Source organism: Mirounga angustirostris, unplaced genomic scaffold, assembly GCF_029215605.1.
Source record: "Mirounga angustirostris isolate CCGP_5_RB_7025 unplaced genomic scaffold, mMirAng1.0.hap1 SCAF_14, whole genome shotgun sequence".
Classification (NCBI taxonomy): domain Eukaryota; kingdom Metazoa; phylum Chordata; class Mammalia; order Carnivora; family Phocidae; genus Mirounga; species Mirounga angustirostris.
Genome location: NW_026991722.1, coordinates 73,019,862 through 73,043,801, shown reverse-complemented (window position 1 = coordinate 73,043,801; position 23,940 = coordinate 73,019,862). Strand labels below are relative to the sequence as shown.

The 23,940-nt window shown below is 39.3% G+C and overlaps 1 protein-coding gene across 13 annotated transcripts in view; it reads right to left on the bottom strand.

Moving 5' to 3' along the window:
- MPHOSPH9 (M-phase phosphoprotein 9) overlaps positions 1 to 23,936 on the bottom strand; it is a 62,200-nt gene extending 38,264 nt beyond the window's left edge. For 2 of the 13 annotated variants that reach the window (XR_008507105.2, XM_054510549.2), the window contains exons 1-11: positions 23,818 to 23,934; positions 21,188 to 21,452; positions 18,058 to 18,211; positions 12,462 to 12,551; positions 11,733 to 12,253; positions 10,711 to 10,834; positions 6,851 to 6,941; positions 4,857 to 4,963; positions 1,453 to 1,578; positions 791 to 1,251; positions 308 to 463 (exon numbers count right to left, since the gene is read on the bottom strand). Coding sequence is in view for 12 of the 13 variants with exons in the window: in XM_054510549.2 (XP_054366524.1) it covers positions 308 to 463; positions 791 to 1,251; positions 1,453 to 1,578; positions 4,857 to 4,963; positions 6,851 to 6,941; positions 10,711 to 10,834; positions 11,733 to 12,253; positions 12,462 to 12,551; positions 18,058 to 18,211; positions 21,188 to 21,294 (1,937 nt within the window). In the remaining variant the exon portion in view is untranslated. Of the gene's footprint in view, positions 1 to 307; positions 464 to 790; positions 1,252 to 1,452; positions 1,579 to 4,856; positions 4,964 to 6,850; positions 6,942 to 10,710; positions 10,835 to 11,732; positions 12,254 to 12,461; positions 12,552 to 18,057; positions 18,212 to 21,187; positions 21,453 to 22,714; positions 23,164 to 23,817 lie in introns of all 13 variants that reach the window. The other 11 variants (XM_064578259.1, XM_064578263.1, XM_045887786.2 and 8 more) reach the window with 11 other exon arrangements.
- Between the last annotated feature and the right edge of the window lie 4 nt (positions 23,937 to 23,940).

The window sequence follows — 23,940 nt, the reverse complement described above, 5'->3', positions numbered from 1 at the left end:
TAGTCAGAGATTTCTTAGGAAATCCATCCACAGTTCTAATCCACCCATAAATGACATTCCTTTAAATATACAAAATCTGCTCAACTATTTCAGTATTTTATCTGTATGAAACAAATGCCCTCATGTCAGCTACCAGTTTGCTATATAAGGTTGGTTCAAACCTATAAAAATAGGCAAATATATCTGTTAAGATTTTCAAATCTAAAACATGTTTTCAAACTCTTTTATCACAATATAGTATACTTGGAAAAAATAACATATCCAAGTTGGAGAAACACTAACTTTATAGTTGAATTAGAAATTTTACCTGTCTACAAGAATTTGGTTGGTTTTCTTCCAATCTTCAACTGCAGAAATTTCCTTTGCCTCCAGTTTCTGTTTCAAACTATTTATTTCTGATTCATAATAAGCTCGAAGATCCGCTATGTGTCGAGCATGCTTTTCCTTCAGGTTCTGCCTAATTCTGTTGTTGAGGGCAAAAAAATTTTTTAGGAGAGCATTTACTCACTCTCTATCCCACAAGAGAAACCAAGAACATAATCTCTCGTAAGCAAAAGTACAGCCTTTTTCCTCTGCGCACCCACATAAAACATAATAGATTAATACACACGTTGACAACTAATTAAGCAAAAAATGAAAGACGTGGATTAATTTTTAGATATTCTACCTTAAAAATGCTGTATCTCTAAGATTTTATACATTAGGGAAGGTCAATAAAAATCATTTTCATCATTCAAGCAGACGTCATACAAAATCGATTAACATTACAAGCCATGCACTGAATACATACTTGGACAATATCACAGGATCTTCCAGGGAAGCCAAGGAAATGCATTCTGGGACACTGTTGACTGTCCCTGGAAGCTGGGACTGACTGACTGAGGCTGAGGTTACCATGACAGTGTTTTCTTCATCTATAGTGTTGACCGAGATGTCATTACTAGTAATAGTATAAACTGAAGGATACGTGGAACTGGTCCTACTTTCATTTTGGAACCCATGATTTTTCCAAGAGTCCACTGGTGAAGCTTTTGTATTTGAAGGATATTTTGGGAATCCAGATAACTGAGAAGCGATATTACTTGCTTGTGGAAATGAGTCTATGTCAGAGTGACTAGACATACTAGGTTCTAGAACAGAGTCTGGTGAAAAGGATATTCTGTCATCAAGGTCATTCAAAAAGCCTTGTGGTTGAATCCCTGAAATCTGCTGATTTGGCTTCATGTGTAACGTTGGATCTAGAGTTAGTACCTAGAAATAAGACAGACAACAGTAAGGTTTTGCCCTCAGTACTCAGTGTTTGTTTTTAAGTGAGAAGGCTTTAGATCTCCTGGGGAAAATTGTTTTTAAGTGAGTAGGCTTTAGATCTCCTAGGGAAAATAAAGCTTAAGATGAAAGTTAAGAGCCATAAAGCATCTTTCATTTTCACTCAGCAGAGTGTTGACAATTTACCTCTGGTGGATGATTTGGGTTGGAAGTAGAAGTGAGATTCCTCTCAGGTAACTGCTTGTTTTCCCTTTGTTTTTTATGATAAATATCCTTCAGTGATGGTAGCTTCATCTCATTACTAGTATTAGACTTAAAGATATGAAACAAAATTTAAATAGTATTATCAACGATGAAAAAAGTTTACTGATATCAAGATCAGCACCACAAAAAGATTTCTGGAAGATTTTAAATGAATTGAGACTCTAGACTTTCGGACTTATAAAACAAATTTAGAAGTCATTACCTGTTAATTATGAGTCTTCCTCAGAATGAAAAAAATTAATATCCCCTAACAATAAATATTAAGGTGATAATCTGAACCTAAGTTATTTAGTAGCCTAAGAATACGTCTAAAGAATAAAAAACTTTGGTAGTGCCCCCTACTCAAGATAAAAATTAAGTTTTGAGGTAAGAAAAGACTTCATCATGAATGACCAAAGCAGGATGAGAAGACTTCTGGCTAAATTAGTATCATGTGACTCAAGAGGACAGGTATAGGGGTATCTATATAATTATTTTCCTTTTTTTTTTAAAGGTTTATTTATTTTAGAGGGAGGAGTGAGCACACGCACACAAGCAGGGGGAGGGGCAGAGGGGGAGAGAGAGACAGAATCCTCAAGCAGACTCCCCATTGAGCAAAGGACCCCCCCGCCCCGCCCACCACGTGGGGCTCAATCCCAGGACCCTGAGATCATAACCTGAGCCGACATCAAGAGTTGGACGCTCAACCAACTGAGCCACCCAGGCGCCCCCCCTTCCAATTTTTTTAAGAGTTGGCAGACAAAAAAAAAAAAAAAAAGGGTTAAGAAACAAGTTACCCTATGGAAATAAGCCCCTTTTAAAAACTCATAAAATAAGAAGATATGACCCTAATTTCTACAGCTTGAAATCAGTGCTCTGCCACACTGGGAATGTTACGAAGAGGTCTATGCTCCAAACATTAAAACCTCAGCCTTAAATTATTTCAAGGTGGGATCTTTTGTAGGGCATGACGGTGGATCATTTAACCCTGGGCCTCAAATTTAAACTGTGGACATTCTCTTAAATGAGATTATAGATTCAGCAAGAGATACACTGAAAGCGTTGAAAGAACACATTCACATGTAGCTTTAAATTTGTGTCCAATTTCCAGACCCTACACAGACTGCAGAATACCATGAATTAATATTTTTAAATAAACCCTATAACTAGCTTGTGAATAAGATGATTAAACTTTTTGTGTGTGCATGGGGGCACCAGGGTGGCTCAGTCCGGTAAGCGTCTGACTTCAGCTCTGCTCATGATCTCAGGGTCCTGGGATGGAGCCCCATGTGGGGGGGGTGGGGGGAGGTCCCCAGGGTCTCCGCTCAGTGAGGAGTCTGCCTGTCCTTCTCCCTCTGCCCCTCCCCCTGCTCATGCCTCTCGGACTCCTTCTCTCTCTCTCAAATAAACAAAATCTTAAAAAAAAAAAAAAACTTTGGGTGTGCATTAAAGGCATTAATTTGTTGAATGCAAACCCTTAAAATCCATAATCTCTGTAATTCTACTGTAGAATTTTACTTTTTATATACCAACAACCTAAAGGCCTTTTCAAGACTTCCAGCCTATAACAAGCAGAGCACTCCAGATGTGGCCTTGAGCCTGAGGAATCCCTGCCTGGTGGTTTGGGTGAGCAGTTGCAATTCCTCTATTTAGAGCTCACGGTAGTACAAGGAACCATTTTTCACATTTTCCACTTCTATGATTTCTTTTCATATTTTAACATCTCTGAAGTGAGGATGCCTCTTGTAATTAATGGCATCTTACACTGCTTCCAGTCAAGTAGCAATTGGGACACAACTGTCATTGCCTGCTCATGAGCAAATTATCAGACATCAAAATTGGCCAAACAGCTATCAGCACTCTGGAAGAAAATCCTAGAGACTACACCTGAACTCCGAGAACCAATATTTAAGGGACGGTGAATCCTATATGTTTAGCAATGTTCCCCCATCTGGGAGCCAAACACAGGCCGGTTCTACATAACCACTAAGCCAGGTAAAAACTCAGCACCAAGGCCTTTCCTCCTTTTTTAAAGAATGCCAAATCCTCAAAGCTCTTGACGGCTCAAGGAAAACAGTATGTGGAAAAACACAGAAACCAACACCGAGTTGAAAAGAGTGTAAGCCTCTGTAGGTAAAGAAGTTTTAACAAACTTATTTCACTTATATTGTCCTTTTTAAGTGTGTGTAAGAGTTCTTTGATAAAAATCAATGTTTAATTAGTCTACAAGCTCTTTCAATAAGAATAAAAAATAAATTCTACTGTATCAGTGCTCTCTTGGTCCTTTTTGGTGGGTTAGAATATGAAACAGGAAGTCTTAAAGGTGACAGTAATTTAGAATCACCAAAATACAGTATTCATTTACTGCTGGTGCAGATAATGTCATACACACAGTGAGCCCTGTCATCACAAAGCCCACCGAGCCTTCTGGCGCCTCACAGTGTCATTCCTCAGCCTTCCTCTGTGTTTCTCTCTTTTTCACTCCTTTCCTGAAGGATGGGATGCTGGTTTCTGCCCCATCGTGGGACTCTGATGTGTATACTGTTCGCCCTCTGCCCCTCTGATGCCGGTCACTCAGGCTTACAGCTCTCCTGGTTACTTTCATTGTAATCTCTCCTTTTCCCCAAACTACTTTCTCACCACCTGACCAAAAGACAGAAGTGAGATATGTACATGGATGTACACAAGCTCGACAGTTTTATTTCGTTGTTCTGAAGCAAAGAAAATATTTACATTTCTTGCTCAAAGAAAATTACTACAAAATTAAAATACTCAAAATTATGGTACAAATGAATTAGCAGGAAGGCATAATAGGATGGAGAATCAAAACCAGGTGTAAGAACAGCAGAAGTGGTTGTCTGCAGACCTACTATATTTAGAACAGTAGGCACAAAATCATCTCATTTAAATTTACAACACATTAACTGGACATTTTTAATTCTACTCTTAACTTTCCTATGATCACATAAGGCAATGAATGAGAGACCCAATTTAAAAGCAGGTGTAATTTAAAGCTCAGGCTTTCTTTAGTATATCAGAAATTGGAAAACACGAAATTCATAATGAAATGGCACACTTAACTACAATTGTATAATGCAAACACTCACACACAATGTGTCTTTAAATTACCTGGCTTGGGGGCACCTGGGTGGCTGTCGGTTAAGCGTCTGCCTTCGGTTCAGGTCATGATCCCAGGGTCCTGGGATCGAGCCCCACATCGGGCTCCCTGCTCGGCAGGAAGTCTGCTTCTCCCTCTCCCGCTCCCCCCTGCTTGTGTTCCCTCTCTTGCTGTCTCTCTCTCTGTCAAATAAATAAATAAAATCTTTAAAAAAAAAAAAAAAAATTACCTGGCTTGGGGACGTATCTGTGGAGGAGGCCGGTACAAACGTCTTCTCTAAAGTCTCAGGCAAAGAGTGATACATGTCCTTCTCTTCCAGCTTCCAGTAAGTCAGTCCTATCGCACACAAATACACAGAAGAGAAGACTGAGGAAAGAGAATAAAAATGCTTTCTAGGAAAAGTTATTTCTACTTAAAAAAAATTAAATATGGGAAGTAACTAGTTTTAGGTCTATATGGGAAGTTGAATTTTGATGGCATAGATGCTCTTAATTGCCTTACTATGTAAGAGTTCTAATTTAATGATCCAAATATTTAAAACTGAAATATATTATTAAAAGGCAAGATATGGGGCGCCTGGCTGGCTCAGGCGATAGAGCATGTGACTTTTGATCTCAGGGTTGTGAGTTCAACCCCATGTTGGGTGTAGAGATTATTAAAAAAAAAATAAACTTAAAAAAAGTCAAGATAAACTAGTGCAATCTAAAATATATCTCTTAAAAGACAACAATTTCTTTATGAGCAGTACAGAAAAAACAACATAAAGAATTCAATGGTTCAAATACATATTGAGTGTTTACTGTGCCAGGCTGGGGAGCAGGGAATGTGAGATGTGAACAGTAAATAAATCACAAGGTATACCCAGTAGGTTAGAAGGCAGTAAGCACCCTAATGGTTAAGATTTAAAAATCCAGTAAAACGGAATATGTAGTGTGTGTGGAGGGGTGCTCAAGATTGGCTCACTGCAAGGTAACAAGATAGAGTAAAAGCATTTTAGCCATGTATGAGGGAGGTCCCCTATATAAGAGGTGGGGAGAACATTTCAAATATAGGAAGCAGCAAAGCAAAAGCTCTAAAAGGAGAACGTATCGGGGCACCTGGGTGGCTCAGTCGTTAAGCGTCTGCCTTCGGCTCAGATCATGGTCCCGGGGTCCTGGGATCGAGCCCCGCATCGGGCTCTCCGCTCCGCAGGAAGCCTACTTCTCCCTCTCCCACTCCCCCTGCTTGTGTTCCCTCTCTGCCTGTCTCTCTCTCTGTCAAATAAATAAAATCTTAAAAAAAAAAAACATATCTGGCACATTTAAGCAAACAGCCTCTCTGCTGAAGCAGAGAAAGGGAATAGCAGAAAATGAGGTCAGGGGCACCTAGGTGGCTCAGTCGTTGGGCGTCTGCCTTCGGCTCGGATCATGATCTCAGGGTCCTGGGATCGAGCCCCGCATTGGGCTCCCTGCTCGGCGGGAAGCCTGCTTCTCCCTCTCCCACTGCTTGTGTTCCTTCTCTCGCTGTGCCTCTCTCTATCAAATAAATAAATAAATAAAATCTTGGAAAAAAAAGAAAATGAGGTCAAACAGAGCAAGGCTAGATCTTGCTGGGCCTGTGGGTGCCTATAAAGACTCTGGCTCCTCTTCTGAGGGAAAGAGCACAGCAGGGTTTTGAGCAAAGAAGTCACATGATCTGACCTAGCTTTAACAAGAATCCTAGAGGCTACTGTGTTGAGAACAGATGAAAGGGTGCCAGGATGAGGGCAGGGAGGCTGGGCAGGAAGCTGCAGAACCCCAGGTGACAGGTGATGGGAGCTCTCTGAGGGTGAGAGCATGACGGTGGTTCAGTTCTGGCAATTTTCAGCCTGCAATGCTAATTCATCCTGACAAACTGGATGTGGGATTGTGGGGGAGAAAAATCAGTACGTGACATCATTGAAACTAAAATAAGCTTACCATGGAGAGTAAAGAATGGTTCACAAAAAGGGTTTGAATTTCTTAATTCATTCTGGAGCACCTGGAAAATGCTGAGATGACTTTGCAACTGTTTGAAATAACTGTAAAAGTATTTTTTCCATCTATCTTTACAGAATGTGTAACAAATTAATGCAAGTAAAGAAGTCAGACTTAGCAGAGGCACAACACAACATATAACAGATTTACAGAAACCCCTCTATTACACTATATAGAATCATCCTATTAGAAATGCAGATAAGTTGTTATAAAAAAATAAGTATCATACCTGTTCCTGAATCAGACATCCAAGAATTTGGACTCTCATCTGGTTTATTGAGGTAAAAAGCATGAGGCTGCTTAGCAGCAGTGAAATTAGACTACAAGGCAAGAGAGAAAACTATTAGTTGACAGCTGAAAATCATTAGGCACAAACTGCTGACCCAAGGAATGAGAGCCAGGTGTCAAACCCCGGTGTAGAGAAAGTCTCAGACGGTTCATGAAGAAGTAAGAAAGCCTGTTTTTCCCCGTGATTACAAGAATGCAAAATGATAGGAATTAACCGTGAAGGGTTTTCTTTTCCTGTGTGTTTACAAAAGTTTATTTTGGTTCTGTAGAACCGGAAGAACAACACTGGCACCTGGAGCTACTTAATGAGTTCAGAATGACAATGTATTTATAATTTGCCAGCTACATCCAAAAGAAATTCAAAGTGCCTGGAATTAAAGTCATTTAGTGTAAAAATTAATGTGAAAGCCCTAACAATTCATTTTTATCATTAAAAGTACAATAATTCGGGGGCGCCTGGGTGGCTCAGTTGGTTGGGCGACTGCCTTCGGCTCAGGTCATGATCCTGGAGTCCCGGCATCGAGTCCCGCATCGGGCTCCCTGCTCGGCGGGGAGTCTGCTTCTCCCTCTGACTCTCCCCCCTCTCATGCTCTCTCTATCTCATTGTCTCTCTCAAATAAATAAATTAAAAAAAAAAAATCTTTAAAAAAAAGTACAATAATTCGGGGGCGCCTGGGTGGCTCAGTCGTTAAGCGTCTGCCTTCAGCTCAGGTCATGATCCCGGGGTCCTGGGATCGAGCCCTGCATCAGGCTCCCTGCTCAGCAGGAAGCCTGCTCCTTCCTCTCCCACTCCCCCTGCTTGTGTTTCCTCTCTCGTTGTGTCTCTCTGTCAAATAAATAAAATCTTTAAGAAAAAAAAAGTACAATAATTCAAACTCTGAAAATGGCATTCAGTAATCTATATGAACTTCAAGTAGTAAACTATGTCTTACAGATAGGCAACTGGTTACTAATCCCAGAAAAGGCTCGAAATGCTTATCATCAATTCTAATAAAAATTCTGAGCTAACTACTCCTCACAGTATCTCTGGCATTGTCACAAGAAATCTTTGTTTGCAAACAAATATTTTTATCAGAATTTTTCTTATCAGTTCCACCACCATCAAACTTTTAATTCCTGTTAAAAAGTATTTAAGTTGCATTTGCTTACAATCATCTGTGGACCCACAGCAAAAGTAAAAGGATACTGAGGTGACAGCACTCTACCTACCATGGAGGGGTTTTCATCTCAGCCTCCTAAGGCACCACTCACAGTCCCTCGTTCATCAAATGAGAACTGCCTAGGTCATCTTTTGTCTCCTCTAAAATTCCTACCTTGACAGAAATTCAAATTTCTGTCAAGTCTCAGTACTGAACAGGCCAGAAAAAGCTGACAGCAGAAGGCTAAGTGAAAAATACCGAGGAACATATTTTGTCCTCCTCCCAGTCCGGCGGTGCCCGCCTTAATGCACTCAGCCGACCCCGTGGTGGGCGGGGGCTCCCCTGCCCGGCTGCTGCTGCATTGCTGAGCACACCAGGCCTCGCTTTTAATGAGAAAGAAGAGGAGGGAGCAATGAGAAGTCCTTCCCAAGAAGCTGTCCCACACCTGGCACAGGGACCTTCACTGATGTCAGCAACAGTCTAGTCACCCATCCAAGAAACCACTCCCGAGTCCTGCTTCCCGGGAAACGGTAGCGTCCGGTCTGTCCCCGACAGGACCGAGGAAAATCCTCCTGCTCGACAAGAGCCACTTCAAGACGTGCTTCGGTGCCCCGAAGAAGCCACCGCTGGAGAAAGAGAAAGCTGGACCCCCAGAGAATTCTGGCCGCAAGGGCTCCCTGACTTAGTCTGAAACTGGAAACAGCAGGAAAAGAGGAAGGACGAAACAAAGAGTTCCAACTTGCTGAATCCACAGAATTTGACTCAGGATTATGCAGGTAAGAAATGCGTTTCAGTGTGGGGCCTTGGGTTCATCAACTACCATTATCTGAAAATCATTTAAAACTCAAATATCAGAGAAACTTTATTTCCCATGATGATTTACGACCAAAAACATCACTCACCTTTAAAAAAAAAAGGAAAGGGGCACCTGGGTGGCACAGTCGGTTGAGCATCCTACTCTTGGTTTTGACTGAGGTCATGATCTCAGGGTCCTGGGATCAAGCCCCACATCAGGCTCCGAGCTCAGAGCAGATTCTGCTTGAGAATCTCTCCCTCTTCCTCTGCCCCTCCCCCGGTGCTCGAGCGCCTGTGCATGCTCTTGCTCTTTCTGGCTCTCTAAAATAATAAATGGAGGGGCGCCTGGGTGACTCAGCGGGGAGTTTGCTTCTTCCCCTCCCCCTGCTCTCTCTCTCAAATAAATAAAATCTTAAAAAAAAAAAAGAAAGGACATTTTCTTTTTCTGCCAACCTAATCCAAAGAAAAAAGCAACTTTCACCCCCATCTCCAAATACTATCATGTTCTCACACCAAACAAGGATATAGCATCCTGATGGCACATGGGTTCAAAAGAACAGTACTGGGTGCCTGGGTGGCTCAGATGGTTGGGTGACTGCCTTCGGCTCAGGTCATGATCCTGGAGTCCCGGGATCGAGTCCCGTATCGGACACCCTGCTCAGTGGGGAGTCTGCTTCTCCCTCTGACCCTACCCCCTCTCATGCACTCTCTCTCACCCTCTCTCAAATAAATTAAAAAAAAAAAACTTTAAAAAAAACCCCAAAGAACACTATTATAAATGCAATACTACAGGGCGCTTGCAGATCTTGGAGGCTTGGCGGCCCCCCTAGCTTTCTGCACCCTCACTTCCCTTCTGAACACAAATCGGAATACGTTCAAGAACAGTAATATGAAAAAGCCTAAGTATCACAGGCTGAAAAAATGAAAATTTACTGGAAGAAAAAAGAGTGCCTTAGGAAGGCTGAGGGATTGTGTTCTTATGACTTCTATTTAATTTTTTTCACAGGATGATGGAAAGACCATGTTTACGATGATCAAGAAGTGGCCAATTTCTAAAGATACCAAGTTTGCAGAGACCGGATTTTGCAATTTCAATGGACTATGCTAAACAATGTTACTCTACAATAATTTAAGCCAAAAGGGCTTCAAAGATGTTTAAAATTTACTGAATATCTGCAACTCTAACAAAAACAGCTGCTAGATTAGCAAAAGGGCCACACAGAATTTAAACATGTAATCTCTCACAATTTGGATTATAAATTCAGAGTTGTCTTGAAGCATTCACACATACAGTACTACTTCTTACAACTTAATAGTAATACAAATCATTTGAGGGCTTAAAAAAAAGTTAAATGGATTACTCTCTGGCTAAATGTAAACAGTTGCAGTACAAAGAGAATTAGGACCTTTACAACATGGTTTTCACTTTTATAGTACTTTATCCCTCATTAGTTTTGACTTCCAGACTACTAAAGAACCAATACTTAGAGCAAATCATTGTTTCCAATCCTCTGAGACTCGTAAAGGCTGACAGGTCAATGGAACAAATTAATACCACAAAGAAAGGGCAAAAAACTTATGTTGATGAGCATGCAGTAAACTCCACATAATTATCAGTAGCTGGGGCTCCTGGGTGGCTAGGTCATTAAGCGTCGGCCTTCGGCTCAGGTCATGATCCCAGGGTCCTGGGATCGAGCCCCACGTCAGGCTCCCTGCTCAGCGGGAAGCCTGCTTCTCCCTCTCCCACTCCCCCTGCTTGTGTTCCCTCTCTTGCTGTCTCTCTCACTATCAAAATAAATAAATAAAATCTTAAAAAAAAAATTATCAGTAGCTGAGGCATGCCAGAGTAAAGTGACTTATCACCTACTTTCTCAACTGGTGACTTCTTGGCTTGCTCATTTCCTTGCATAGATTCTGAACACTCGTCTTCTGTAAGTGCTCTCTTTGGTTGGTTCTGCTTCAGCTTTTGTGCCCATGATGTTATAGATTTACTATGCAAAAAGAGAAAACCAAAATTATTCTTTTTAGATGCTGTCCTTCACACATAAAACTAAACACTAGTGAATACTAGTCAGTGGAAAATGCTTTGAGTTGTTTTTCTAATAGCAGAGAAAAGACGTATTTTTATTGATTCACCTAAATTTCTTTTTACAGTTTTTCATTACCAAAGGTAAAGTGAACCAAAAAACTAACGGTGATTAGTAATACATATAGCTGTAGCCACAGAGTAGAACAAAACTGATCATAGTGGCCCATTCAAGTACTCAATATATCTCCACAGCAAAAGCTTCTTTATTTACGAGGACTAGTAATTATACTTATAGATACACAAGATCTGTGTTGCTATAGCTGAACACTTATTTTAGAGGATACATTTTAGAGATATAAAACTGAACATTTGGGATAAATGACATAATTTTAAATGATTATTTGCTTTACAAACATCCAGCCACAGTTGTCATTAAACTTACAAAAGTTCCTCTTATACACAAAAAGCATTAAATTGAATATACTCGTGTATGATGTTTGGTTTCAAATTATATGCACGTATGTGACAAAACTCTACTGTTGATACAGTCCTATACTCGAATTTTCAGCAAGTTTATAGTGACTGGAAAATATAAAAGGTATTTTTCTGGCAAGGCCTCCCACCTTAGGAGGTTACAGTAGTCTTACAACATTGCAAATGGGAAGAAAGTCACATGTTGGTAATATATCACATGCTTTATTTCCATTTGCCACAAGCAATAAATACAAGACTTTGGTAAAGCTGCTAAGTGTTCAAATACGTCTCATTTTATCATACTCAAAAAGGAGCTTGCTTTACTAGATTCTAAATGTAATAAACAAGCAAACCTCCCTTCAAATTATGGGAGAAATTCTACTTACCTGTTTGTTTTTCCACTGTATACTTCTGAAATCTTATTTTCGCCAAGAAAATGGTGTTCAAATTCACCAGGAAAAATGGAAATATCTTCCTTTACAGATGCGCAAAACTCTTCAGTGGTATGTATATGAAAACTCTTGTTTTTTACACCATCTACAAGTGACTCCGTCTGCCCCAAAGGCGCTCCAAACTGTCCTTCAGAAACTTCTGTGTGCTCCATGAACTCCTGAGGGTCCTTAGATTTGTAGGCATTTAATTCAGAGACACAAAAGGTACCATACCCACTGCTCACTGAGCTACTATCCACATTGCAGTCTGGTTGTGACGTGGACGTTTCTTGCTGCATTTCGGGTTCTGTAGACTTAGGATAACTGATAATAGGTTCATTTCTCTCACTGTTTTCAGAAAAAAAACCCATTTGACTTTCTGAAGATAACTGTTTGCTTAAAGAACTATCGGAGGAAGCCCAGGAAGTATTACTGGTCTGTAACTTGACTAAATTTTTTATCTCCTCCTGTATTCGCTGAAAATAAAGTTATAGATCTGGGTAAGAAAGTATACTAAACATTACACTTTCATAAATACTATGAAAATATTGCTTAAAAATATGAGCTACTACTCTAAAGAGAATCTGTTTTTAGTTCAAAAACCAAACTGATACGAAGTATTAACTGCTTCCTCTTGCAAATCTTATAATATAAAGAAAAGAATCAAGATAACTAACAACTTACTTGAATTTGGTTGTGGAACTGTTCCTGCTGGGCAACTATCTGTTGTTGGCATTGTTTTTCCACCAAATTGAATAGTTGTAACCACCTGGTCTATTAAATTATAAAATATTTTAGTTAAAAATAATTTCTCATGTAATAGTCACAGAAAAATTCCTCCCGTGGGAAAGGACCTTTTTAAAATATAGTTTTAATGTGAAGTGAATACGCTGAATTAAATAGCTACAAAGCTGTATTTAATGCAAAAATACAAAGGCACAGGCGTGGTCACCCCTTTTTCTCATGTAACCTGCAGTCTGGGTCAATTTGAAGGTCTGGGTAAATCTCGTTTTTCAAATGACATCTTAATTTGATGTCCTCTGCTATCATCAAGAATTGGCAGTTTATATTTGTCTTCAATTTTGCTTCCTTTCCTTGTAACAGCTAATGATTTTCTTAAACAATTCTTAGAAAAAAGAATCCCACGCCTTTAAACAAGAAATAATTTGGTATTGTGGGATTTAAACCCCTAATTTACTTGTTATTTAAGTTAAAAAAAAAAAAAGAACCTTTTTCAAATTAGATACTGAAGTGTTTGACAGCGCACTACAGCTGAGAGAGGAATGAAAACCCGTGGAACTGGCTTAGCCCTCCCTTCAGTCACTTTTAGGTCCTGATCCATCCTGACTCTCAAGAGGAGTCAGTACTTTTTTTTTTTAAGGCCATCAGCAGACAAAGGAGTCAGTACTCTTATAACCAGACTACAAAACATGGCAGGAAAGGGGGCAGGGAGATGTCCAGAGGCTAAATTCAGTCTTAAGGCTGGTGTCCTTTCAGTAACAGACTCTATGCAATAATACACAATAAGCAGCTACCACGAAAAAGAGCTTCCCTTATAAACCATGCAATTATCTTTCCACTCCTGTATTCCTTACAGCGCCCTGAGTGATCCGGCCCATGCACACCTCCCAACCTCATCTCATCCGTCTCTGCCCCTCACTCAGTGCACACCAGCCTCACTGGCCTCTACCTTTTCCCTGAGCATGCCAAAACTGTTTTCCACCTCAAAAGCTTTGTCCTCACTGTACCCTCTACCTGGAAAGTTCTCTCTCCAACTCTTATCATGGCTTCTGTCCCTTCTTGCAATTTCAGCTTAACTTCTCAAAGTTTCCCAAACCATCCCACAGTTGCTCTCTAAACGTCATCCTGTGTATTGACTTCATAGCCTTTACCACAATCAGAGAGCATCTCGTTTGTTCACTTTGTTAACCTGTCTCCAGCACCTGGGACACAGTGCCAAGAAAAGAGTGGGCACTCATATATAGTCTAAGTGGGTGTATAAAACTGTGAACTTCAGGGGCGCCTGGCTGGCTCAGTCAGTGGAACATGCAACTCTTGATCTTGGGGTCGTGAGCTTGAGCCCCATGTTGGGGGTAGAGTTTACTTAAAAAAAAAAAAGTGAATTTCAAGCTGATTTTTTTTCTTGGTGTTAGACTACACAATCCAGAGGCCCTTCAGATTAAAGCCAATTCAATAACCATAACAGAGCAGAATTAAACTGAAAGCTACATAACAGTATTAAAGCAAAGGAAGTAAAAACTCTCAGGATTGGAAAAGGAAACCTTCAAATTGAAACAGAACAGTACTGATAGGAAGTATTGATTCTAAATCAACTAACTTCAGGATAAGGTAGGCTACAACAAATTCAGTTCCTTATCTTGTCAACTTATCTATAATATGAAGTATCTTAATCAAAACAAAAAAGAAATCAGGCATCAGTTTTCTTATTAAGTCATACTAACTTAAATACTTTAGAAGTTATTTTAACCTGATGAAGTTATTAGTCACACAGAACTAAATTACAACAATGATAGAATAACATACATAACAACAACAAAAAACCAAAAATGGGTTCATTATTATGTGACACACTTAATGTTAATCATATCCTTATTATCATTTTCTTATTTAAGATATGAATGAACAGAGCTTACTCAGGATATAAATTGGTGGAGATTTTGTTATGCCTAGTCGGATTTTATATTTTAATTTTCAATAAACATATTTAGGAACATTATAATGCAGCAAATATTATTCACATAATTATTAAGAACTATAATTTATTTCTAACTAAAATTATTTATATGACCTGCATTTTACATACTTTTGGAGGACTTGGGCATCTAATTAAAGCTTTCCCCTGCACACAGCTTTTGATGCTATTAGCTTGAAAGGGGTTTCTATAGTCTGACCTCGTAAATATCCCACTGGCTTTGACATCCTAGGCCTGATTCCCAGCTCTCCACTAACAACCTGTGTGGTGGTCCTCAACAAGTAAATTTCATTTGTGCTTCTTATGCATTTATAAAATGGGAAGAGCAACACCTCGTAGGTGGCTGGGAGGATTAAATTTTAAATTCAAATATGATGCATATGAAGCAGTAATCCCAATGGGGGGAACTACATTTTGAAAAACTGTGAGGTCATGGCTGTCACAAAGATAGCAAGGGCACTACCAGCACTCAGTGGGTCCAGGGAAACAAATCAAAGGATGGTCCCCAACAACGAAAAACTGTCCTGGGTCCATTTTATATTATTATAAAAATACCATATATTTTGCACAGCTTTCAAATCATCAAATGGTCCAGGAATCCAACTACAAAGATGTTAAGTTTGTTTCAGAACTCGGTCAGAAATTGGTCACCATTTCAGAAAATCATGTCACCAAACGCAGTGCTAGATCATCAGGACAACACAATTGTATCAGTCCATGTCTATAGCTGCTGCCTTCACAGGGAGTCTACATATCAACACCAGGCTTTTCTTCTAACGTGGATGCACCTGAGCAAATACCTGTTTTTGTATTATAAGTAACTTTTATTCCTCCTCTTTATCACAGTTAAGAGGATGATTGTTTTTACGGTAGGTACAGGCAGGATGTATCTGTGAATTTCATTTAAGTTGATGTTACTTTAAAAATTGTAAAATATAACTGTAAAATGTAAATTAGTAAATTAATTGTAAAATTATAAAATGAGGGCTTTAGGTCTAATAAGGTTGAGTGCCACTGACAAAAAGTATCTAGTATACTGCTTGGCAAACAGACACTCAATAAGTGGTACACTTACAATAACTATTATCACATAACCATTACTCTTACATAATCAGTAGCGCTAAATAGTTAAAATGCAAAAATAATGAATTAAGACAAATAAGCTAATCATGTGCTTTAAAAATTCACCATCCAGAAATATTAGCAACAGCAAGCATTTAAGAATGTATTAAAGTATTTCTATGTAAATGTGTTAAACTTTATTTTCCATGAATCAAAATACATAACCTTCTCAAGTTTAAGCAATGATAAACTTCAGAATTCCAGGAAAGAGGTTTTAGAAAGAAAGAAATCAGATCTCCAGAGCTCTGAGCTCCACGAAAGGTTTTACGTTTTGCTTTAATAACATAGATTAATCCCTTACAAATGGAAGAAATCAGACAAATGTTAGTATTCCAAAGAGAGATGAAAACATGAAATTCAGGGAAAAGAGTCAGGAATAAGACTTGCACAATCCATACCCCTCCCATTCTTCTTAAAATGCTACACAGTAAAACAGAGGATTTTGTTTTTGTATGCTACAAAACACACTAATAAATTGGAGAGATTTTACTGAAATGACCAGAAGGATATTTCATATTCTGTCAAAGTAAGAAATATCTTAAACTATTCACTGAACAATTACATGTCTACATTACAAAAATTAAGTAGCCAATTAATATTAAACATAATGTTGTATCACAGATGAAGGAGAAAGGGTGTAAAGAAACTGGCTCAAATGTCAAGGTGTAAGTAGCTGGTTGGTATGCTAGCTTATAAAAATCTGTATCTTGGGCGCCTGGGTGGCTCAGTTGGTTAAGCGACTGCCTTCGGCTCAGGTCATGATCCTGGAGTCCCGGGATCAAGTCCCACATCGGGCTCCCTGCTCGGCAGGGAGTCTGCTTCTCCCTCTGACCCTCCTCCTGCTCATGCTCTCTGTCTCTCATTCTCAAATAAATAAATAAAATCTTTAAAAAAATAAATAAATAAAATAAATAAATAAATAAAAATCTGTATCTTAAATTCACAAATATATTCTGATTCTAAGATGCTGATTTCAAGTATTAAAAGTAACAATTTCTAGTTAAACATGAATTTGCCAGGAGAGCAATACCTTATTTTTTTTTAAAAGCATGCTAATTCAGGTACATAAGCTAATGGATAAGTATATTAAAGTAAACATTTCACAAAACATTCCATTTTTAATTGTCTCGTTTTACAGGTCTCTTGCATTAGCATATACTGATCATTATATGAAAAAATATAAAAATTGTAAAAATGTAAAACTCAATTTTCTTGGGTACCTGGGTGGCTTAGTTGGTTAAGCATCTGGCTTTGGCTCAGGTCATGATCCCGGGGTCCTGGGATCGAATCCCATGTCAGGGCTCCCTGCTCAGTGGGGAGCCCGCTTCTCCCTCTCCCTCTGCCCCTCCCCCTGCTCGTGCTCTTTCTCTCTCAAATGAATAAATAAAATCTTAAAAATAAATAAAAATAAATACTCAATTTTCTTTCTTTTTTTTTTTTTTTTAAGATTTTATTTATTTATTCATGAGAGAGAGAGAGAGAGGCAGAGCGAGAAGCAGGCTCCCAAGGAGCAGGGAGCCCGATGCGGGACTCGATCCCAGGACCCTGAGATCATGACCTGAGCCAAAGGCAGACGCTTAACCATCGGAGCCACCCAGGCGCCCAAAACTCAATTTTCTTAAAGTCTGCAATAACAGTCATTTTTATAACTTCAATGATTATGGATAATGAATACAAAAAATTACTTAGGGGCGGCTGCTACTGAATCCTTAAAGCAGGTATTCTTTCATTCCACTTATACATTTTGAAAATAACACAAATAATGGTTTTAAAAGTATGATAAATATTTTTCAAAATTTAAGAAAAAATACATTTAATAAAATTTACTGTTCCCTAAAGAATTTAATAATAATAATGTTTTATACATTTTTATAAGGTACTACCAAATCTAGCCTTGGAAAAATCTAACTTGGGCATTATTCTGTGAAACAAAATTTACATATATGTATTCTTTTAACTGCTAAATTCTGTATCACAGTTTAACCTATGGACCAGAGAAACACAATTCTGAAAAATCAATATAATTCAATGTATCACAACTAAATGTGATAAGGCATTACAAACAGAAGTCTTAATTTATGAGTAGAGCGTTCAAAATATTTCAAAGAGGATTTAGGTTTTTCAAAATGATAATTCTGTTACTTAAAACATTAGAATTAGTAACAATATTAATAATTTTGGAACTCTCACTTCTCTGAACAAAGCTAGTATTTTAGTTGACATTTAAAATGTAAATTAGTGTCCAATCCCTAATATTTGTTCAAACATACTCTTGATCATCTTTTTCATATTTGTTCAATGTTGTTCCCCAATTACTGTATTTGACCACTTTAGCAATAAGAATCATGCTCTTTAGGATATAAATTTCTAATAATTTAGAGTTTAGTAGAGGCACATTTACAAATATATTTTTTAAAATTCCACAAATAAAACAAAACTAGATACCTCACAGTTTTTCCAAAGTTCCGAATCAGTCCTTCCACTGTTTTGTAGCTCTTGCATTAAAGAGGTTAGGACTTCAACTGTACCTTGAATTACAGATGGTCTGGTCTTCCCTGAGAAAGAGGATACCCCATTTGTACTAAGGTGGGGACTACTTCTGTTGAAACATAAATAATTCAAATGGTTTTCTTCATTCTACCAAAGTGTTGAATAATTCAGCAGTTCAAGTTTAGCAGAGCAGTACAAAACCACTGATATTTAATCCTTCTTAATGGCACCTCGTTTGTTGAAAATCTGATCACGTTTGTCCACAAAAGGAAAATAGCAGTAAAAAGACAGCCCTTATTTTTTTAAAGAACCCAACAGAAAGACCTTCTCCAGAAGCTGGAGCACGCTCCAAAGCACCAGCAGAAAATAAAAGTTTCTGCTATACGATAAGAAAAAGGTCCAGCTTCTCCAATCTAAATCATTCCAGAGGATTATTTTGCTCCACTGTCCTTTTTTTGTAGTGGGGTTTCTTTCTCCACTGTCCTTTTTTTGTAGTGGGGTTTCTTTCTCCACTGCCCAGAGTTGCAGTCAAGTCTTGTTAATTGGATCCCCCTAATTTGGTGTGATAAGCTGATGCTTATCTTTACACTATCTTTGAATAAAAGTTGTGCCAAGCAAATTAGCAGCAAATATTCAGGACTTATTTAGACTATTCATTGTGTAAAATAGCACTGATTCTTTCCAGGAGGACTGCTTTCCCAAACTTGAGAGGAAGTTATTTCAGATTTGCTTTATAAAAACACAAAGCATAATTAAGGACAATAAACTCTGTTCAAATTCCAGTCTAAGAGGTCATTTTCATTTATTTATTGATACCCTACATTGTTTCACAAAGAGTTCATTAAAAAAAAAACAACACTGATGAAAGTAACAGAAAAACAGTAACAAGTAGAATCAGAGAAAGATTAATAAAAACTCAAGGGAAAGAAGAACATACATGTTGTCCATAAGGGGTTACACATTTGTGTAATAAGTCTAAATCTGACTGATTTCACTGCCAGTCACAATGAAAAGGGAGACAAGTTCAGTTACATAATCTTCATTAGAAGGGCACATTTAGGGGGTGCAAGGCTGGCTCAGTCAGTGGAGCATGTGACTCTTGATCTTGGGGTGGTGAGTTCGAGCCCCACGTTGGAGGTAGAGATTGCATTTTAAAAATTTAAATAAATAAATAAATAAATAAATAAATTTTTAAAATAAATCTTAAAAAAATAAAAAGGGAGGGCATATTTAGGTTTCCCCAGGCAAATTATGTTCTAAAAGGGACTTCTTCAAAGGGGCCACCAAGTGATACAGGAAACAAACTTTCAGTGCGTGGGTACAAATTACAAAGGCAGGCACCTCTCCTGGACCATTTCCCACACACATTCCCCCCTTTCACCTTGCTTTCTCATTTTATATGTTCCTGTAAGCTGCCTTAAATTCCTCCTGAGGAGGGCAGAGAATGAACAAACTTCTTAAAGAATTAATGAATTTATTTATTTTACACAATCTCTTCAAGATCTATTATTATACACAATTTTTTCAAGATCTATTGTGTTTAAAGACCTTTGACCCTTTACCAGTAGGACCCAGACTGCTGTATTTTTGCTTCCTTGTACCTGCTTATTATAGCTGGTCTCCTCTCTAATGGGCTTTGCCTCTTTGCTGTTTTTAAGCTACGAGAAATTTAGAAATCAAATAATCACGTTTGTCAGATCATGTACAAAATGAGAGCAAACAGGCTCTGATTAAAAACAAACCAAAGGGGTGCCTGGGTGGCTCAGTCATTAAGCGTCTGCCTTCGGCTCAGGTCATGATGCCAGGATCCTGGGATCGAGCCTCGCATCAGGCTCCCTGCTCAGCGGGAAGCCTGCTTCTCCCTCTCCCACTCCCCCTGCTTGTGTTCCCTCTCTCGCTGTGTCTCTCTCTGTCAAATAAATAAATAAATAATCTTTAAAATATATATACATTAAAAAACAAACAAAAAAATAAATAAATAAATAAAAACACCGGAGAGTTTAAAAAGAAAATGCATAAAATGCATTGTTGGAGAATATCTATTTTTGTCCACTCAGGGTCTGTTTTTTTGCTTACTTCCTAGTATTCAACTTTAATTCCTACTTCCCAGATTGCTGAGGTAGTTCTGAAATATTAAACATTATTTGTACTGTTCATTTAAAAATGTAGAAACAATATTTAGGCAACTAAATTTTAAAGACATGCTTGTAATCTACCAGAAATTTTAAAAAGTGTAAAGAGGGAGTGCCTGGATGGCTCAGTCAGTTAAGCGTCTACTTTCGGCTCAGGTCATGATTGAAGGGTCCTGGGATTGAGTCCTGCCTGCATGGGGTTCCCTGCTCAGCTGGGAGTCGGCTTCTCTCTCTCCCTCTGCCCCTTCCCCCTGCTCATATTTGCTCTCTCTCTCAAATAAAAAAACAAAATCTTTTTTAAAAAATGATGCTTTGGGGAACATGGGTGGCTCAGTCGGTTAAGCGTCTGCCTTCAGCGCAGGTCGTGATCTCAGGGTCCTGGGACAGAGCCCCACATCAGGCTCCCTGGGAGCCTGCTTCTCCCTCTCCCCCTGCTTGCACTCTCTTTCTCTCTCTCTCGAATAAATAATAAAATCTTAAAAAAAAAAAAAAAAGAAAACAAGTTCTTTTTCACAATGTTCCCCATGCAAAAGTACATTATCTGTGGGAGAAATGAAAAACAGGGAAAGGCTGAAACTATTCTTTTTCTTTTTTTTTTAAGATTTTATTCATTTATTCGAGAGAGAGAGAGCATATGCAAGAGAAAGCACAAGTGGGGAGCGGGGAGAAGGAGAAGCAGGCTCCCCACTGAGCAGGGAGCCCGACGCGGGGCTCAATCCCAGGACCCCGGGATCATGACCTGAGCAGAAGGCAGACACTTAACCTACTGAGCCACCCAGGTGCCTCCCCCTTGAAACTATTCTTAACTAGTCCCAGAACAGCTCCTGTTTGAGGGCTGTCATCGTTATTTAAATAGAACAAATAATTATCACACTACTTGGATAAACTACACAAGTAAGCTTATTTTGATTTGTTGTTACATTTAAAAAAAAATCTATCTATCCCATTCTTACCTATTAGTATTTAAGTTCAGTCCAAAAGAATGGGGAGAATTTTTTATATCAGATTCTACAGAAGATGAAGTTTTTCGTAAGGGTTTCACCAAATCAATATCTTCCATAGTGTACAGAAATTGTTATACTCTCTTATTTGAGAATGTAGGTTCTTTCAATGTTTGAAGAAACTGAATCCGAGTCATCTTCAGATGCTTCATCGTCTACAGGCATTTTCAGATGCTAACATTCAGAACTGTGAAATATCCTAAGCTCCCAAGAGAGTCTGAAAATGAATGGAGGAAAAAATACTATAAAAAGCCACTAAACCTAGCAACTGTCTTTTCACTACTTTGGAAACCTTGATCCTTTTAAACAAATCTACATTAAGAACAGCAACATTATTTACAATAGTCAAAATGCAGAAACAACCCAAGTGTCCATCAACTGATGAATAGATAAATGTGAAATATACATATAATGGAATATTTCTCAGCCATAAAAAGGTACAAAATACTGATACATACTACAATGTGGATAAACACTGAATTATTATGTTTAAGTAAAAGCTCAGCAAAAGATCACCTAGTGTATGATTCCATTTATGTGAAAAATGTAGAAGAGCAAATCTCTTGAGACACAAAGTAGATTTATGGTTGCCAGAAGTTGGGGGAAGGAGAAAATGGCAGTGACCAAAAAGGGATATGGAGTGTCTTTTTGGGGTTAATTGTTGAATTACAAAGTGGTGATGGCTGCACAACCCATATGTGAATATACTAAAAACCTATGAATTGTATACCTTAAAAGGATGCATTTTATGTTATGTGAATTTTATCTCAAAAAATCTACAATAAGAGTGATTTGCAAAAGTAGCATCATCTTTTCCAGGTAGTATTTCAGAATTTTATGTGTTTAATTATTAGGATTCTAGACACAATTCTACTATGTAACAATTGGAATACTTAGATGCTTTGTTCATTTGTTTAATAAGTTCTACCAAGGATCCATACTTGTTGATTTATACTTCGAATAGATAAATTGGAACTACTTAGTATTTAATTTGGTATTAAACATATCAAATTAAATGGTTGTTTTCTCCATTAGCTGGAACGTAGGGGTGGAAGAAATGCATTTTGCACTATCATAGGCTTTACTACTCTATGCATATATGACTTGTTTAAAAATAAACTATTTGCCGGGTCAAATAAAAACTAAAAACTAAAAATAACCGCTTAACTGATGCAGGTTAACTGATGCTAGGTGTACAGAGACAAATTGGCTATAACAAATCAAACACCATGCTTCCTTCTTAGGGAATTCATTTTTTTTTTTTTTTTAAGTGAAGAAGCAAGAGAAAAAGAAAAAAAAATCTATGCTGCTTAAAAGATACAAACTTTAGGGAGTGCGAAGAGATCTATTCTGATTCCACTAGGTTCCCACTTCCTAGGCCTGGTTTAGAAAGCACAACCTTAAAAAACAGCAGCTCTTAGAGGAACCATTTCCTTCAGGGGGAAAGGTTTTGTCAAAGCCCAGGGTAACAGGACCTACCTAAATGGATTTCTCCCCAGGGGCTCAGCCCATAGCCAACGACAAATGTGGTATTGAAAAAGTCTGGGGCTGCACCTTCCAAGTGGCAACGAAAATAGCTGGATTCAAATCACCCTGCTCTTCTCCGGGGAAACACAAACTCTCCACGGACGTGGATCTGCAATCCCATCTATTATTTCCCCCCGCCGAGGTAATCCGGATGCAGAACATGCAGATGGAAAAACCACCTGAGAGGCAAAGATGCTTCTCCAGTGGAGGGGTGGGGGGTGAGGGGAGGGAACGAAGGAAGGGGGCAGAAACCCCCGACCTAAATGCAAAATTAAAAACAAACAAACACACACACATACACACACAATATAAAACAAAACTCGATGGACAATGGATATAAGCACAGAGCCATTTTTATATTTCCCGGTAACGAAATGTCACGCTCTTCGTCCCCACGACACCTAGTAAAAAAGAAAAAGGGGGAGGGAAGGTCGCTGGAGGGAAAAAAAAAAAAAAAAAAAAAAGACCAGATCGGGGTCTGCTGATACTGTAAAAGTTAACCCGGCGCTGCGCTTTGCCGGGAGCCCGAGGGCGTAAGGAAGAGAGGACCGCAGAGGTTTTGAGGCCAGATCCCGACATCCTCGCCCTCGCAGCCAGACCTCAATTGCTGGTGGTGGCTCTCGGGTCAGAGGCGAGGGAGAACCACCGAATGCAGCCGCCTAAACTGGAGGCAGCAAAGAGGCGAAAGGAAAAGCCGCCGTTCCAACAACTACAATCGTGATTCCCAAAGTAAAGCAAGGAAGACCGTCAAAAAAAAAAAAAAAGAAGAGAAGAAGGAAAATCCCACAAGCCCCCCGCCCCTGGGGAAGAGGCGCTCTGCGATTGGGCCGCGCGGGTGTCACTCAAGGGCACTGAGGCTAGAAAAGGCACACGGCCACTGGCGAAGCCCCCACACACCGGAGGGATGCGGTGGGGGGGGGGTGCGTCGTCTGGTCGTCGTCCTCCCCGCCCTAAATCCATCAGCACCCCGGGGGTTCTGCTAAGGCCGTGTCTTCCAAGCCTCGTCCCCTTGCCCCCCGCGGCCGACAGCTCCACGCAGGCCGGCGACCGCTTACCTGGCCGCTGCTCCCACAGCCGATGTCAGGGTCGGGCGAGCGGCCTCTCGCGACCGTTAAACTCGAGGGAGCGTGCGCGCGCCCGGCACCTTGCCTGCGATTGGCTGTTTGAAAGGGGGCGGA